We start from the raw sequence: 17,786 nt of genomic DNA, 5'->3' as shown, positions 1-17,786 counted from the left end.
CCAGAGTAGGCAATCCATCGGTTTCCTGCTGAGAACCATGGCCTCAGATTTAGAGGTGCTGATCCTCCGACCCAGTGAATGTTGGTCACAGGCTGATGAAGCCAACAGGACCACATCATCTGCAAAAAGCAGCGATGAGATCCTGACCCCACCAAACTCAAAACCTTCCTCCCCTTGACTACGCCTCAATATCCTGTCCATGAATCTCACAAACCGGATTGGTGACTAGGCACAGACCTGGCAGAGACCAACCCCCACCGGAAACGAGTCCTACTTACTGCAGAGCACCTGAGCACAGCTCTCACTGTGTGAGTAGAGATTGGATGGCCCCTGAGAAGGGACTCCCTCACTCAGGACTCCTCCAGCACCTCCCACAGTATTTCCCGAGGTACCTGATCATACACCTTCTTCAAGACCACAAAACATGTAGACTGGATGGGCATACTCCCAGGCACCCTCCAGTAAATAAAAGTACGGTAAATATCTATCCACTCTAAACACTGGGGTCCTTCGATGGTGCTTGGACACTAGAAAGGTCCTCATGATGGGCAGGGGGGACCAAAACATATGTCACCTTTTTTTTTTTTTCCCCTATTACCAGTTATTTAATTTGGAATTTTGTGCATTGTTGTAGTGCACTTTCAATATTTACTGTCATAAGTGGTTTTTGTTTTTAGTGCTTTGATTCCTGAGAAAGTTAACAAACGTGTATTTTATTTTTTTGGCATACAAGTCACACTGCAGTTTAGTTACAGAACCTCAATATATACTCCCCTCCCCCCAGATCTTATGTTCTGAAAAATACTGTATTCCCCCCCCCCCAGGTGGCACTCAAGAAGCAGCCTGTACTATCCGGTTGTTAAAGGTGACGTAACGCATCATGTGATTTTCAACTTCCGGCTCCAAACAAAGGCGCGCTGTCATTAACATTGAGAACTGCACTGAGACGATCTTATCAGGCTGCACTTACACCGTTGCACATGGACCGTTGCATTAACATCGCAACATAAAACTCTTTGTATATTGTGCCTAAAACGCTCCTGGATATATTAACTGGGTTTTTAGATGTTGTTACTGCATTTCTTTTATGTAAAAATGTCAGACGCTCAGGTTGTTTCTCCATTATTTTAAATGAGTTGCTGCGACCTACGATCGATTCCTGTTCATGTCGTTCGGGGGGGGGGGGGGGGGGGGGGAGTGAAGTTTGCACTTTAACATCCTGTTTATTGTAATATTTTTTTATTAACAAACAGACATGTATATTTTACCTGTGCATAATAAAATAGGTAAAGTAAAAGAAAAAAAAAATTAAGTGTTCTGACCATAGAACCAGACAAATTCCATTAACGGAGGTGGAGACGGAGAAGGGGGGGGTGGAGGTTTGCGCACAATGTAAACACAAACTAAATTTAAACTGTAGATCGGTAAAAGGATTAAACAGACGTAACTTTAATTGCAAACTTGGAGGTCTTTGGACCCGGAAACAGATTTATCAGGTGATGCCTTACGTCAGCGCTTAACCGGCTAGCCAGCTAACATATCAAAAGAGCTTGTGACTGGGCAGCAGTGCAAAATCTGTGAATATTTTTTTAAGAACACAGATTTATGAAATTGTCTATTTAGTACATACGTGGGTAGCGATTTAAACGATAGCCATCTCAGTTAAAATTATCTGGCACATCTGTAGTTTAGTGTCACTTTAACCAGCAGGCAGTTTGACACCATCTCATTTTACTGAAAACTAAATTTGAGCCCACATAGTGTACTGGAGAGAATGCTTATGAACATAAATATTCCTCTGAACAGAGGCTGTGTAAACCACTCAGGACCATCACAACATTAACATGACAAGCTGTGTTCAAATCTGTGAATAAAATGCAACTTATGCAAGTGCAAAGGGTTCATATACCACTACTGTCTGAAAATCATGTTTACAGAGAGCTTTTTGTACACCTTTTATACTTGGTAGGCCTGGAGTTTGTAATTCTGCACGACACACATTGTTGCTATGTTTACATTTTCTTGGGCTGTGGATTTGTAATTATGAAATAAAGTTTAAAAAACAAAGCGTGCACGTTATCAGTTCAAGGTATTAAACTGTTAAAAGAATAAGACAGCTGGACAAACTGTTCGGCCATTTATTTTTAGAGTTAACCTTGTAGGATCACATGAGTATGTCCATTAACCATTTCAAGATCGTGATGCTAATTATCTCACATACATAAGTCAAAACGTAAATAAGACAAAAACAAGCTTACCTCTGTGACAGACGAACAAATTAGTGATGCCAAGGTTATTTGTGAATACGGGGTACACAGCTATGATACAGTAAAATTACAATGAGCACGAAGCCATCTTTGGTCTTATTATAAACAAATACATAGAAATTTGTATTGTATCAAAAATAGAAATTACATAGCCATATTCAAAGTAAATTCACATTTTGACATACAATATATGGAGAATACATAGGACAGGTGTTTTTCCTTTTTTTTTAAACCTTGGCTGCAAAGGAGCAGGATCGTTTTGTCACAATTTGGACATTCATTAGTTTTTAAAGAACAATTCTGTCATGTTTCTTTAGGGCAATGCAACTTGGGAGGGAAAAAACAGATTGTCATTCTGAAATCACATGTGCTTTTAAAACAAGGCTTCTGCTGCAGCGGACAGATGACTAAACATTGATGTACCAACTCCTCGCCAGCGCAAATGTCACGCTGCTGTGTTTAAGAAAAGGTGTTTGTGTCGTCATCTGCCTGGAGTTCAAGGTGATTGTGTCTTCTCATAGGCACGTGATGAACTGCAGCCAAAGTCGACCTCTGCTGGAGAGAACAGGGAAGTGCTTTTAAAGTCTTTGATCCACTGTGGAGAGGGACAAAAAGGGAACTTTTTTTTTTTTTTTTTTAAAGCAAGACTACGTTTTTACTATAGTTCTGGGCTAAGTTTAACTGATGAGCCATATAAAAATAAGTTTTCTTAATTTATCTTTTTTTGCATAAGTGGCATATGAAGAAATATAATTTTTTAATGTAATGTCTAAGCTCAGCATTACTGGGTCTGTTTAAGATTCTAGCTTTAAAATCAGGTTAGTTAGGATAAGGGAAAAGATGAAGGGATGAAAATGATTACAACTCTTGTGGCTACTAATCTTAACAAATATGTAGTTTGTGATCTTAATTTTGGAAATGTGGAAAAGTGAAAATGTCCAAAAGAAAATACAAATATAACAAACATTAAGCAGTACAACTACACTGCAGGGGATCAGGGTGAGAAAACAGTAATGTAATCAAAACACCCTCCAGAATGAATTCCTCTACATCAAAAAACCCCAAATTTCTTGTTGGGTTGATCTCCTGACAAAGGTCCACTTTAAACTTTAATCAAAAATGACTTGAACTAATAGGATTAATAACTGGAATAGTTTTGACTGTGTTGAATGTTTGGTCTCCAAAGTAAAGGTTAAACAATGTCAACGTCCATTGGATTCTATGACATATGCTACCCTGTAACATGACAACTGAGCATGACACATGGTGCAAACTATTCCTTTTTAAAATATTAACTAATAATTTGCATCACGTTTTACAATATTTAGAGCAACTTTAACCACTGACCCCTGTACAAAGTAAAGCTGACCTTTGTTACCATTGTTGCTGTTTTTACCCCATAACATTCAGTCTTCAATATTCCAAAAAGGTATAGTTTGAATTATCTATGTTCAGACAAATAACACTATGTAACACAATTTTTGTTCCTGGCTTCTAAGTGTTATATTTCAACTGCTTATGTCTAAAGTCTATAGAAAAATGACTACATTCAGCACAAACTTTGATTTTATTTTATGTTCTAGAAAGTTCTAAAAGTTTCTTGAAATTTCTAGATAATTCTGGAAACTACTAGAAAATTATGGACAGTTCTAGCAGTTAAAGAATATTCTAGAAGACTACTCAGTAGTAGTGAAGGCAAATCAAGAATATTCTTGAAAACAGACAAATTTCAAAATAATGTCCTGATCACAGAAGCAAAGTTTCTGTGGAATAACAGCTATTTTCTATTTATTTAAGGCATAACAGGTTAGGAAAACACACTGTGTATCCAGGAACAAAACAAAACAAAAATTTGTTACATAGTGTAATGTTGTATAGCTTTCGATATGATTGGAACATTTTTGTGTTTTATCCATTGTAAATTCAAGGGGATACTCAGTTTTTTCAAAAGAGTAATGTTTAAGGAGTATTTGTGCCGACTTTGGTGCTTGTATCACCATTTGAAGGATTCCACTGTAAACATTATCTGCTGCACGACTCCATGTCCAAAGGAAAAACAATTGTTTACAGCAGTTGAACATTCTAAAATTCCACAAATGAAGAGAAAAATCCTGTTTTGTGGCAAAATTAGCAAAAGATAGGTACTACATGATGCACACTGTGTGAACTGGCCTTCAGGACCCGTACTTTTTGCAGGCAACATGCTGGCTTAGTGGTTAGCACTGTTGCCTCACAGCGAGAAGGTCATGGGCTCAATTCCCAGCAGTGGCCTGTGTGGAGTTTGCGCGTTCTCCCCGTGTTTGCATGGGTTCTCTCCGGGTGCTCCGACCTCCTCCCGCATCCAAAGACATGCACGTTAGGTGGATTGGAAACATAGGTGTGTGTGTGTGTGTGTGTGCAGGTGTGAATGTGTTTGTTTGTCTATATGTGGCCCTGTGACAGACTGATGTCCTGTCCATGGTGTACCCTGCCTTACGCTCTGTGACTGCTGGGATAGGCTCCAGCCCCCTGCAACCCTTAACTGGACTAAGCGGTTTAAGATGAGTATGTGTGTTTTCTGAGTTGCCGGTATGCAATTATGTCCCTGATATTCAATACATAACTCAGCCACATGGGGTGTGCAGCCAGTACACCCAAGCCCGGATAAATGAGGATTGCATCAGGAAGGGCACCCGGCGAAAAACAAGCCAAATCACAATGCAATTTACAATTCAAATTTCTATACCAAATTGGTCGAAGCCCAACAGACTATGATGCTTGCACATGGCACTGATATATATAGTGGCAGTAGAGAGCAAGTTGAGTCCAACCCGGAAAGGTAGAGATATGCTCTGGAGAGCAGGGGAATGAAAGTCAGTAGGACCAAGACTGAGTACATGTGTGGGAATGAGAGAAAGCCCTTTGGAATAATGCAGTTACAAGGAGTAAAAGTGAAAGCAGATGAGTTTAAATACTTGGGGTCGACTGTCCAAAGTAAGGGAGAGTGAGGTAGAGAGTTGGAGCGGGTGGCAGGAGTGATTTGTGATTGAAGAATATCTGCAAGAGTGAAGGGAAAAGTCTACAAGATAGTAGTGAGACCAGCCATGTTGTACAACTTAAGCCTGGGTTCCACCAAATAATAAGCCGCGAATAATGAGCCACGCATGGATGTGACAGTGATTAATCGAAAAATGACCCACATTTTCATCTATCACGTATCTGCTACTAAGGTGCCTCTATGTGCATCAGCCACGCTAAGCCACATAGTGCTGTGATAGCACCATGTTGGGGCACGTTTAGGCATGAGCTTGGTCCAAACCTCCAGCCCTCTGAACTCCTGGGCACTTTAATGGCTGGCTCCCACCAAATAATGAAGGATGAATAATGAGCCATGCAGCAGGTTTTCTTTGCTACGAGAGGGTTTCTTCAACTATCGTGGGAGATAGCTCGCATCAGAGCACAGCTCGTCTGAAGGATTATAACAAGTTAAATCTGTTATAAACGTAAAAATAAATACTTTAACAGCTGCACACAAAAAGGAAAAAACGCAACTGTTTTATGAAGCCATGACAATGTAAACAAGTCAAATAATTACCTTTCTAGACAGCTCAAAATGCTTTCTGCTTGTTAGGCGCGCGCGAATGGCTCCGGCTGCAGCCTCCCCTGTGATTCAGGAAGTGATTAGAGCCGTTTTCAACGGTCAATTTGCAGAAAAAAAAGACTAATCCGCCACAAAATAATTATATATGCAGACCACATGGCAGCCGGTAGAACAAAGAACGGTGTCCAGCTGTGAACACAGTGGGTGGAATCATGATGACACAGGTCGTGCTGTTGCGTGAATCAAAAACATGCTCGTGTCAGGGCACCTTGAGAGGCATGTGTGTGGTGCTTACGAGTCTGTTAAAAGCCCATTAACTGTGCGCCTGGCAGCTACGCAGGACCTGAGAGGCTGTTTTTGGAGCAGCTCATCCCTCTTGCGCACACAATTCCACCTGCTCTGTGCGCTGGACGCTGTATATAAAGTAATTATTTTGTAGCGGATTAATAATTTTTTGCCAAACCTCGGATGCTGAAAACACCTCTAATCACTTCTGGAATCACAGAGGACTATTTTATCTGGACGCTTTTTTTCCCCCTCTCTTTCCTGCTCCATGTGGAATGTATTTTGAACAGCTTAAAGTAACTATTTTTAATGTTTTTATAGCTTGATAAAACAGTTCCTAGCTGTAAACATATGTCTATGGTTGATTTAATAGCTTGTTAATGGATCACATGAGCTCTGCTGTGTGTGCGCACCGAGGCAGTGAGTCATCACGCTTCAAAGGAGCATTTAGGCAGAAGCCAGGTCACAAAAGAGTGATTTTTCAGTCAATAATGGACAAACACAAAGTTAAAATTTGGATGACTGTGAGAAAGTGGATGTGTATTTAAAGCCGCCGAAGAAATAACTCCAGTGAAGCCACTAAAAGCAGCACAGAGCTGTGCGGCAACACAGAAGGAGAGCGCGCAAAAGACCGATTTTGTAGACATAACGCAAAGTTAAAAGTTGTATCACGGTGACGTGTAAGCTGCGGAAGAATTAAAGAATTTTTTTTTTTTGGAAGTGATCCACATGAGTTGTGGCAGCAGGTGTATCTAATTAAAGTGGCCACCTCATTGTGTATGGAAAACAGCAGCGCGCGCGCAAAAGAGCAATTCTGCAGAAATAAACGGACAAACACAAAGTTAAAAGTGGGATTCTGGTGTGAAAATGACTGTGGTTAAAGCCAGAGAAAAAATAAAGCCAGCAAGCCAAGGATGGAAAGGAAGCCAGTGAGGAGCACAGAGGTGGCTGTCCAGGAATGAAGAACAGCAGCGTGCACAAAAGAGCGATTCTGCAGAAATAAATGGACAAACAAAGTTAAAAGTGGGATCAACAATTTTAGACAAGCTGCTCATGAGGCACTGCAGTTTAAAAATAGATCTGATAAAGAGTAACTGCTCATTATTTTAAATGTGGTTGATGATGTAATCAGCTGCCGCACATATAAAGAAATTGGAGTCACCTCTTCACTTGACAACAAATGTACTGCATCAGTGAGGAGTGCATATATTGCTTTGTTTTGAGTAATTAATTACATCTTATGCAGTTCTTATGCATAAATATATTTAAAATCAGAAACTGGGGGCCTATTTTTGAGATTCTACAATCATGTTCAATTTTCAAGCATCAATTCAAAAACCCTTCGAGTTATGACCACAATGTTTTACACCCAAGTAACTAGTACCCCAGATGTGTACTATACTATATGAAGATTATCCATTGAATCCCTTCTTTAGTACAGCTATTTGAAATTTTGTAATTTTTTGTGAGAATGGACAAACTGTCATTTTTGTGATGCTACAGAATGAAAAATTAGCTCTATATCCCATTTTTTTTTAATTTACTACTGTATCTGGGGTGCCTAAATAGGGTGTATTCCAAATTTGAGCTTTATATCTGCATTTTTAGCTGACATAATACCTTTTAAAAATGAACAAAAGCTCAAAATGCGCTCGCGAATGAAAATAGGATTGTGAGTACCCTTAATAATAAAATTTTATCTAAAAAACTACTTGGATTTAAGCAGAAATATTTTGCATGTGTTCATCAGACATATGTATGTACTTGCAAAAAAAAAAAAAAAAAAAAAAAAAAATCATGAGAATCCGAGTTGGTGACCTGGGAGGCACCTGATGATTTCACACGGAATGACCCACAACATTTAGTCACAGATAGTCCAAACTATACCTTTTTGGAATCTTTGTGATCAGACACAATGTGGTAGAGCTTTCAATATGACTGGAGCATTTTTAAATTTTGACCCCGTCTAATTCTTCTTTGACCCCTACCTGGCCGCCATACTGGGTTTTCAAGTGGACAGCACTTTTTTCCCCCCTCACTGATTTATGAAGAACATTTATGCCAGATCTGATGCTTGTATCACCAAATGAACAATTCTGGCCTAAAGTCATACTTATCTGCTCCACTAAAGCTTGAAGGTTTATGTTGGTTTCTAAGTGACCACTATCCAATCTGAATCTTCTCAGAGCAGCCACAAAAACCACAGCCACAATCACACCTGACAGATTTAATCTTTTTTTTTTGCACTGTATGTGAACATGCCAAATCTAATCTCATTTGATTTATATTTGTGCCAACTGCACATGAAATAACAGATTTGTGACACATCTGACCTGAAGCAACATGATCAAAATTTAATTCAGTCTCACTCACTCACTCATCTTTAACCGCTTACTCCAATTAAGGGTCGCGGGAGGTTGGAGCCTATCCCAGTAGTCATAGGGCGTCAGGCGGGGTACACCCTGGACAGGACACTAGTCTGTCGCAGAGCCACATATAGACAGAAAAACACATTCATGCCCACGCTCACACCTACGGACAATTTAAAGTTTCCAGTCCACCTAATCTGCATGTCTGTAGATGTGGGAGGAAGCCAGAGCACCCGGAGTGAACACATGTAAACACGGGGAGAACACGCAAACTCCACAGAGAAAGGCCACGAGTGGGAATCAATCCCATGACCTTCTTGCTGTGAGGCATTAATGCATTTTAGCATTAACCACCAAGCCACCGTGCTGCCCATTTAAATCAGTCATTAAGATAAAAATTCTGTTTCCATTTCAAGACAAGCAGCAGTATGATTGTGTTCTGCTGACAGGCACTGGTGTGTGTGTCTGTACAGAATAAACTGCAACAATCGATAAATCAACTATTTTAGGAATGATTCAGCAGATTGAGTCTTTGTTGTATGTCTAAAATCTTTGATTTTTAGCTTCTTAAATGTAAAAGTTTCTTTACTCCCCTCTAATCTTAAAGTGAACATCTTTATTTGGTTGTTTAAAACATCTGAGGACATCTGACTTTGACAAAAAAGCAAAGATGTAAGGTTTTATTTATATATATATATGGCAAAATATTTGAATGCAGTGTTCAAAGTCATTTTCAGATAAATTGACTGACTTTTGTTTAATATACCAGTAAATCTTAACCATAAAATCAATCAACTAATCTGAAATAAATAAATAAATAAGCAAGCTAAACTAAGGCCTCAATCACTTCCTGTTTAGGGGGTCATACAAAAATCTTTGTTAAACATTGGGAAAAGTCTGAGTATCTGATTAATACTTCAGAATAACTTCTAAAATTGTATGTGCACACTTCCACAATTATGCAATGGCTCTGTAAACACATGACGCACTGATCAGCATCAGAATTCCATTTCTCGAAGTGAATCAACTGCCATACAGGACATCAATGTGTTGCATTTTGGTTTTCAGTCTTTCAAAGCAGAACAACATTAGATATAGCATAAAAAATACATAAAATTAAAAAAAAAAATCTGACTTGCTACAAATAAATACCAGTAACTTTCAGGTCACTTTACCTGATAACATTTACATGGCACATAATATAAAAATGACCAAAACTGATGATCTGATTATTTACGTCCACACAAATCAGCAAAGGTCAGATCTGATTCAGTTTCATGCAGAAATTAAATTCCTGTCATTTAATAATCACAGCAGTTCAGGATTATTTTTGTGTGGATGGTGGGGACTAATCCTATCTGTGTTACTCTCTAACAACTGATTCAGAATGTGTGTCCTCACCATTTGCCACAGCAGGATGGAAACGTCATTGGTCATTCTCCTTCTTCACCGTCACGTCTCCCTCACCGGCCAGGATGGTTGTGATCTCTCCCTGCATGAAGGCCCAAGGCACACTGGACCCAGCAAGGGGGCAGCGCTCTCCACTGGGGCAGTAAACCTCTCCTCCTTGACCTTGGCTGCGGATGAACCCTTGGGTACATGGGAAACAGAACTTATGGTGTGGGACAGAGGGACACTGGACAAAGTGAGTGTCCTCTAGGCGTTCCCTGCACAGGGTGCAGCAGAGCAGGGTGGCCTGAGTGCTGCTAGCACACTCCCCAGCACTGGCGTTGCTGCTCGACCCCGCAACACTAGAACACTGACCCATGGCAGTCTGAGAGACTGAGGTGGAGGCAGTGGAGGGACTTCCACTGGTAGGGTGTGGCGCTGCAGAGGAGTGGCTTGTGGACATGCTGGGACTCTCTCTGGCCATCTGGCTGGAACTCAGGCTGTCTGCAACTCCCATCAGCGCTGAGATGGGCGAAGGCTGGCTGTGTAAACGGGGAGGCCCGTCATGGGGGGCAACCATGACAGGCAGGGGTTCCATACCCGAGTAGGCTCCTCGAGGCCAGGGCTCTCTTGATGGGTGATCAGCTCGCCCTTCACCCTCGCCATTCTCTGAGCCTGGGGAAGCTTTGCGTCGCCGAGTTGTACTCTTCTGAGGTATGGGGCGACCGGCAGTTGCCATTGGCAATCCTGCATCAGGATAGGGTTGCGGCAGAACCTCTGCGATTGGAGGCTCCTTCAAGAGACGTACTCCATCATTTAACAACTCAGATAGCCCGCGCCAGTCACCTGTGCCTTGCCGCTTCTCGTACTCCACGTAGCGTAGCCCAGAGTTTACCGCCTTCCCTGCATCTTTGGCTGAGTCACGGAACATCTGCCTGACCAAGTCTGGAACTCCTGAGAAGACCATTCCAGAACCGATGGGATACTCTACAAAGACCTTGAGGTCAAACTCGGGAGTTGTGACAACATCAAAGGCTAGAACCCGACCCATTAGGTTATGGTCTTTCCTGAACCGCACATTGAAGGGGTGCAGCTGCTTAGAGCAATAAGCACATCCCGGACCACTTTCGGTCGGCTTGGCCACCCCTCAGCCCGGCTACGAGCGCTCTCAGCCAGCTCAGCCATCACTTCAGTGTTCCTCCACACTCCCATATCTAAACCCACCAGGGTGGAAGTGCTGGCCCCGACCCCCAGCGACACAGCCTGCCTTCTGCCGACTTCACCCATTATGGGACCACCTGAGACAGCTATGGATGTAGTCCCAGCTCTGGAGCCTGATAAAGGAGCTAAAAGCCCGTGAGGAGCGGCTACTAGCCCCTGAGTGATCTGCGGGTGGGGGATCGTTCCGTGCAGAGTAGGAATCGCCACAGCCAGAGTCCGACGGGTGTTTGGACTCTGGCGGCTTCCCTCCGACAAACTCACATCTTCAGCCCTGTGCAGCCCGTTGGGGAGCCGAGAAGACACGGAGTACTCTGCCCTGCTCCTGTCCCCATATTGACGCCCAGCTTCCACGGCCCCAGAAGAGCCGGGTTTGCCCTGCTGGGGTCCGGGCGACCTGCCGTCTAAAACCCCGTGCGTGCTCTTCAGCTGGCGGGCGGTTTCGATCAGGAGCTCGATTCTGTCCGCGCCGTCGTAGTTAACGCACCCGCGGCACACGGCTTCGCTGAACTCCCACAGCATGGCCCAGGGCATCTTGGGCAGATCGCAGAGGTAACACCACTGGCGTCTGGAGGAGGCCTGCGAGGCGGAGGAGGACATGTTGTTTACAGGCCGACACCAAACTTTCTCCGGAGGCCTCCAAGCTTCGCTCTGCGTTTTTCAGCTTCTCTTCGCTCCTCACACTCTGCTCGCTCGGATGCGACACATCTTTTGACGGATATTTAGCCAGAAACGGAACTCAAAATGAGCCTGTTGACGGTACTTTTTAAAAAGTTATCGACGTCTTTCTCCCCCCCCCCCCCCTCGGTTTGTTCACTACTTCGCTCTCCGTAAAGGAAGTAAAATGTGATTGGACACCGGAAACACCTACGCACCACATTCCCAATGGCATTATGGGAGATGTAGTTCAAACGTCTGAAGGGAGTCGAGACAAAAGAGTCGAGTATGGAAGAAAAAAGTTCCAAAAAAGCATGTTAACGGAAAAATATATATTTTTTAATGACTTTAGTCTGTCAAATAATTTTATTGCTGGATAAAACAGAATCAATACTCAATCAATAAAAAACAAAACTATTAGGTAAGGTAAATAAAAAAATCCCAAACTTCACAAAAATGTGCCAAGAAAATAAACTCCACTACATTCTAATAGTAGATTGAAGGATGACCAAAACTGCAACGAAACTCTGCCATGAAATGATTTTTGTTTATTTAAAAAAAAAAATGTACAGCTTAAACATAATTGTTACCATTCGCATTGCATAGTCCATTAGCAAGTCAAAAAAAAAAAAAAAAAAAAAAACCCACAACATCAACAGGAAAAAAACACTACAAAGTAAAATACAGCACATGCTCAAGCCTACATTTTCGGTGTTAATCCCAGATCACACACAACCCGAGAGTTGTGAAATCTGGGGTTGGCGTGGAAATTCTTACCAGCTATATGGTGCATGTATACGATCTGTACAGTGCACATGGTGAATTGGAAATATTCCACAGTTGGACCTGAATCAGAACTGTGCAACAGCACAACAGGACTCCCTGAAGTGTGCAAAGCTGTGGACAGTTCCGAGTTCTTCCCAGTCTGGATACTACACAGAATACCATCCAGGGTAAAATGCTAATGTAGTACATATTATATAATGGCTGAGTGGATCCTTGTCCTTTGATTGGTGGTTTATATGCCACATGACATGGGTGATTCATACCATTTGTCGTGGTGTTTCATTAATGGTGCAATAGTTCTTTTCTAGCGTGCAATTTTAGTGCTATATGAAATATGTTATTGCACGCCCCGACCACAAGTCATGCTAACACTACCGGGGGCGGCGTTTAGCTAAATGTGGCGGAGTTTGCTTTGCTGGTGGATGACGATTTGAAGGAGCTAATTGACGCTGCTAATTCTTCTAACACAAAAAACAAATCCACTGTGGTGTAAGCTGTCTGGAGGAATGAAGAGCTGTTAGGATGAAAAGCTGGACAAATTTTCTGACATGATTTTTCACTGGACTGAGGAACTACACGCTTTTTTTTTTTTTTTTTTGGAAGTACACAAAATCAGTGCACAGTATCACGGACTACATTGTCGCAATTACAATATGCAACAAATTTTTATTTTTGTTTTGTTCCTGGGTACACTGTGTTTTCCTAACCTGTTATGCCTTAAATAAATAGAAAATAGCTGTTATTCCACAGAAACTTTGCTTCTGTGATCAGAACAATGATATTTTGAAATTTGTCTGTTTTCAAGAATATTCTCGATACGCCTTCACTACTACTGAGTAGTCTTCTACAACCCCTGGCAAAAATTATGGAATCACCGGCCTCGGAGGATGTTCATTCAGTTGTTTAATTTTGTAGAAAAAAGCAGATCACAGACATGACACAAAACTAAAGTCATTTCAAATGGCAACTTTCTGGCTTTAAGAAACACTATAAGAAATCAAGAAAAAAAGATTGTGGCAGTCAGTAACAGTTACTTTTTTAGACCAAGCAGAGGAAAAAAATATGGACTCACTCAATTCTGAGGAATAAATTATGGAATCACCCTGTAAATTTTCATCCCCAAAACCAACACCTGCATCAAATCACATCTGCTTGTTAGTCTGCATCTAAAAAGGAGTGATCACACCTTGGAGAGCTGTTGCACCAAGTGGACTGACATGAATCATGGCTCCAACACGAGAGATGTCAATTGAAACAAAGGAGAGGATTATCAAACTCTTAAAAGAGGGTAAATCATCACGCAATGTTGCAAAAGATGTTGGTTGTTCACAGTCAGCTGTGTCTAAACTCTGGACCAAATACAAACAACATGGGAAGGTTGTTAAGGCAAACATACTGGTAGACCAAGGAAGACATCAAAGCGTCAAAACAGAAAACTTAAAGCAATATGTCTCAAAATCGAAAATGCACAACAAATGAGGAACAAAAGGGAGGAAACTGGAGTCAACGTCTGTGACCGAACTGTAAGAAACCGCCTAAAGGAAATGGGATTTACATACAGAAAAGCTAAACGAAAGCCATCATTAACACCTAAACAGAAAAAACAAGGTTACAATGGGCTAAAGAAAAGCAACTGTGGACTGTGGATGACTGGATGAAAGTCATATTCAGTGATGAATCTCGAATCTGCATTGGGCAAGGTGATGATGCTGGAACTTTTGTTTGGTGCCATTCCAATGAGATTTATAAAGATGACTGCCTGAAGAGAACATGTAAATTTCCACAGTCATTGAAGATATGGGGCTGCATGTCATGTAAAGGCACTGGGGAGATGGCTGTCATTACATCATCAATAAATGCACAAGTTTACGTTGATATTTTGGACACTTTTCTGATGTTTGAGGATGATGAAATCATTTTTCAAGAAGATAATGCATCTTGCCATAGAGCAAAAACTGAAAACATTCCTTGCAAAAAGACATATAGGGTCAATTTCATGACATAGGGTCAATGTCAACGAGCAGATGTGATTTGATGCAGGTGTTAGTTTTGGGGATGGAAATTTACAGGGTGATTCCATAATTTATTCCTCAGAATTGAGTGAGTCCATATTTTTTCCCTCTGCTTGGTCTAAAAAAGTAACCGTTACTGACTGCCACAATCTTTTTTTCTTGATTTCTTATAGTGTTTCTTAAAGCCAGAAAGTTGCCATTTGAAATGACTTTAGTTTTGTGTCATGTCTGTGATCTGCTTTTTTTCTACAAAATTAACAGAATGAACATCCTCCGAGGCCGGTGTTTCCATAATTTTTGCCAGGGGTTGTTCCAGAAGTTTCCAGAATTATCTAGAAATTTCAAGAAACTTTTAGAACTTTCTAGAACGTAAAAAAAAAAAAATCAAATCAAATCAAAGTTTGTGCTGAATGTAGTCATTTTTCCATAGACTTTAGACATAAGCAGTTGAAATATAACACTTAGAAGCCAGGAACAAAAATTGTGTTACATAGTGTTATTTTTGAAATATCTGTTTTTTCAAATTGACTGAGAAGGACTCCAATTTAAATTCATGTTGGACTGTTAAGCTCCAGTGGAACACCAAAATGTAAGTTCCTTTTCTGTTGTTTATAAATTAATAAAATATCAAATGAAAAGGATCTATTTTAGCCATTATATAAAACAAATAATGAATGGTTGAGTTCAATGGTACGAATATTTAATTCGGTGAAAGATGGAATGTTCCATTGAACTCGGCTTTGTCTCGTTCAATGGAACATTCCATCTTTCACCTCACAAATATTTGTACCATTGAACCCAACATTCATTTGTATATTATTCTAATATACAATGTATATTGTAAGCGCATGCATGTTAGATATATCTTATTCATTTGCATGTTTGCACTATGTACAACTTCGATTTCATGTAGTCTTTTATATTTGGTTGTGCTGGGTTTAAAGATGACATAATTTGTGAATGTTAAATACAGGAATGGAAGGAGCCTCTGATGGCAGCCTCCATTCAATTGATCCATATAATTGCCTCAAAGCCCACCTCATCTACACTGCTGCCTATATTTTTGTCTTCTGTAGTACATATATTATTAGTACCTCTTCTACCATTGCCATGTTGGAGCTTGTCAAAAACTTTCAACGGGGTCTCTCTGCAGGGTGGAGCTCCACTCCTGGCTGGAAACATCATGCTACATTCTGAGCCAGGTTCCCCACCCACACCACTTTCATTTGCATTGTGTTAGGGTAAAGGTACCTTGACACTGCCATGCAATTCATTGTGCCAATGCGTACCACTTTGTCCCACTGGACGTCACGCTATATAAAATAATCATTTTGTAGCCGTTGATGCATTTGCCCTGACCTTGGCTGATGAAACCGTTCTCTCATTGCTCCCAGAATCACACAGAAATCATCTACAGCTGCAGGTTGTCTCCTGCTCATCGTGTGATGAAGAACACATTTGGAATCTTGTCTCAAAGGTAATTCTAATATATATTGGAATGGATAGGTAAAAGTGGCATTTTCATTCCTTCTTATGAGTTAGATAATGTATCAGTAAAATTATGTTTATTATAGATGTAACATCTCCATCATAATTTAATTTCAGGTTCAGATGCCCTTTGCAGAATCACACATTGACACGCAATGTTTTTGAATAGGTTGTGCAATGTTCATGACTTGTTCATGCAAGTGGCATGAAATTAACACATGCTAAGAAATTTTAAACATTTCAATATTTATTTTGCACACAGGATCCATGCACAGTTTTTTTTTTTTTTTTCTTTTTAATATTTATTTCATTCATTTAAAAGAAAAACAGAAAAGCAAAAAACAAAAGCACCACAATACCAGAATGAAAAGGAGCAGAAAGAAGAACAAGTCTTATGATTTCTGCCCCTTTTAACAATACAATCTTTCAATATACAGCATCATAGTCAACATTATTTAACAGATTGCATTTCTTTAACTTGTCACATACCACTGACCCATTTCATAATTATGACCAGAAATTAATAGATTACATCACTGACAGGTTACATTTAAACTTAAGACACTCCAAACATTATTAACAGTTTACTTTTTTTTTTTTGACTTTCTTGCAGCCCACTGACTTACTTCATAGTTTCATACTTACTTAATACATCTAATTTAATATGTTTTTTAAATCATTAAGCGACCTTAATTCTTTAATTTCTTTATTAAGATTGTTCCATAATTTGACACCATTTACTGCAATACTCCTTTCCTTTACTTTGGTTCTAAATCTTGGTTTTTTAAAGACTTCTATTCCTTTCAATTTATAAGTACTTACTCTTTTTTCAAACATATTTTGAATGTTTGTTGGTAAAGTATTTTTATTAACTTGGTACATCGTTTGTAATATTTTCAAATAAACTAAATCATGAAATTTAAGTACCCTATACTTAATAAACAATGGATTAGATGGATCTCTAAAACCACTGTTACTAATCACTTTTAAAGCTCTTTTCTGCAAAATAAATAAAGGTTGTATATAGGTTGTATATGTTGATCCCCAGATTTCTACACAGTAAGTTAAATATGGGACAATCAATGAATTGTACAATGTTAATAAACCATAACTATTTAATGAATATTTTACTTTATGCAAAACAGCAATGGCTTTTGCTATTTTTCCTTTTATGTAATTTATGTGTGACTTCCATGTAAGATCTTCATCAATCATGACTCCTAAAAATTTCATTTCTTTTACCCTTTGTATATCCATTCCATCTATTTGTAATGACACATTATTTTCTTTCGCTCTATCATTAAACAATATGAAATTTGTCTTATTAATATTTAGTGACAATCTGTTATATCAAACCAATGTTTAACTTTTTCCAACTCTGTATTTATCACTTGTGCTACTTCCTGTATATCTGATCCAGAGTAAAACAGCGTTGTATCATCAGCGAATAAAATGCTGCCAAGCACATTGGATACATTCACAAAATCATTGATATACAAATAAACAGTTTGGGTCCAAGTACCGATCCTTGTGGTACTCCATAAATAATGTTACACAATTCTGATTTGGTATTATTTATCTGAACAAACTGTTTTCTATTTTCTAAGTAGCTTTTTACCCCACTGATGTGCAACACCTCTTATTCCATATTGTTGTAACTTGTGGAGCAATCTTGAGTGGTCTATAACATCAAAAGCCTTTTTCAGGTCAATAAAAATACTTACAAAATAATCCT

The 17,786-nt window shown here is 39.8% G+C and overlaps 1 protein-coding gene across 1 annotated transcript; it reads right to left on the bottom strand.

The window, feature by feature from the left end:
- Positions 1-2,124: 2,124 nt before the first annotated feature.
- On the bottom strand, positions 2,125-11,950 carry LOC117517775 (interferon regulatory factor 2-binding protein 1-like). Its single transcript, XM_034178931.1, is given in 3 exon segments — positions 2,125-2,862; positions 9,903-10,979; positions 10,982-11,950. Coding segments are annotated over 2 exon segments (1,779 nt in total). The 5' UTR covers positions 11,709-11,950; the 3' UTR covers positions 2,125-2,862; positions 9,903-9,927.
- Between the last annotated feature and the right edge of the window lie 5,836 nt (positions 11,951-17,786).

Source organism: Thalassophryne amazonica, chromosome 9 (genome assembly GCF_902500255.1).
Source record: "Thalassophryne amazonica chromosome 9, fThaAma1.1, whole genome shotgun sequence".
In the NCBI taxonomy this organism is placed as follows: Eukaryota; Metazoa; Chordata; class Actinopteri; order Batrachoidiformes; family Batrachoididae; genus Thalassophryne; species Thalassophryne amazonica.
The sequence above is the reverse complement of the archived record's forward strand: the minus strand, read 5'-3'. Positions and strand labels throughout refer to the sequence as shown.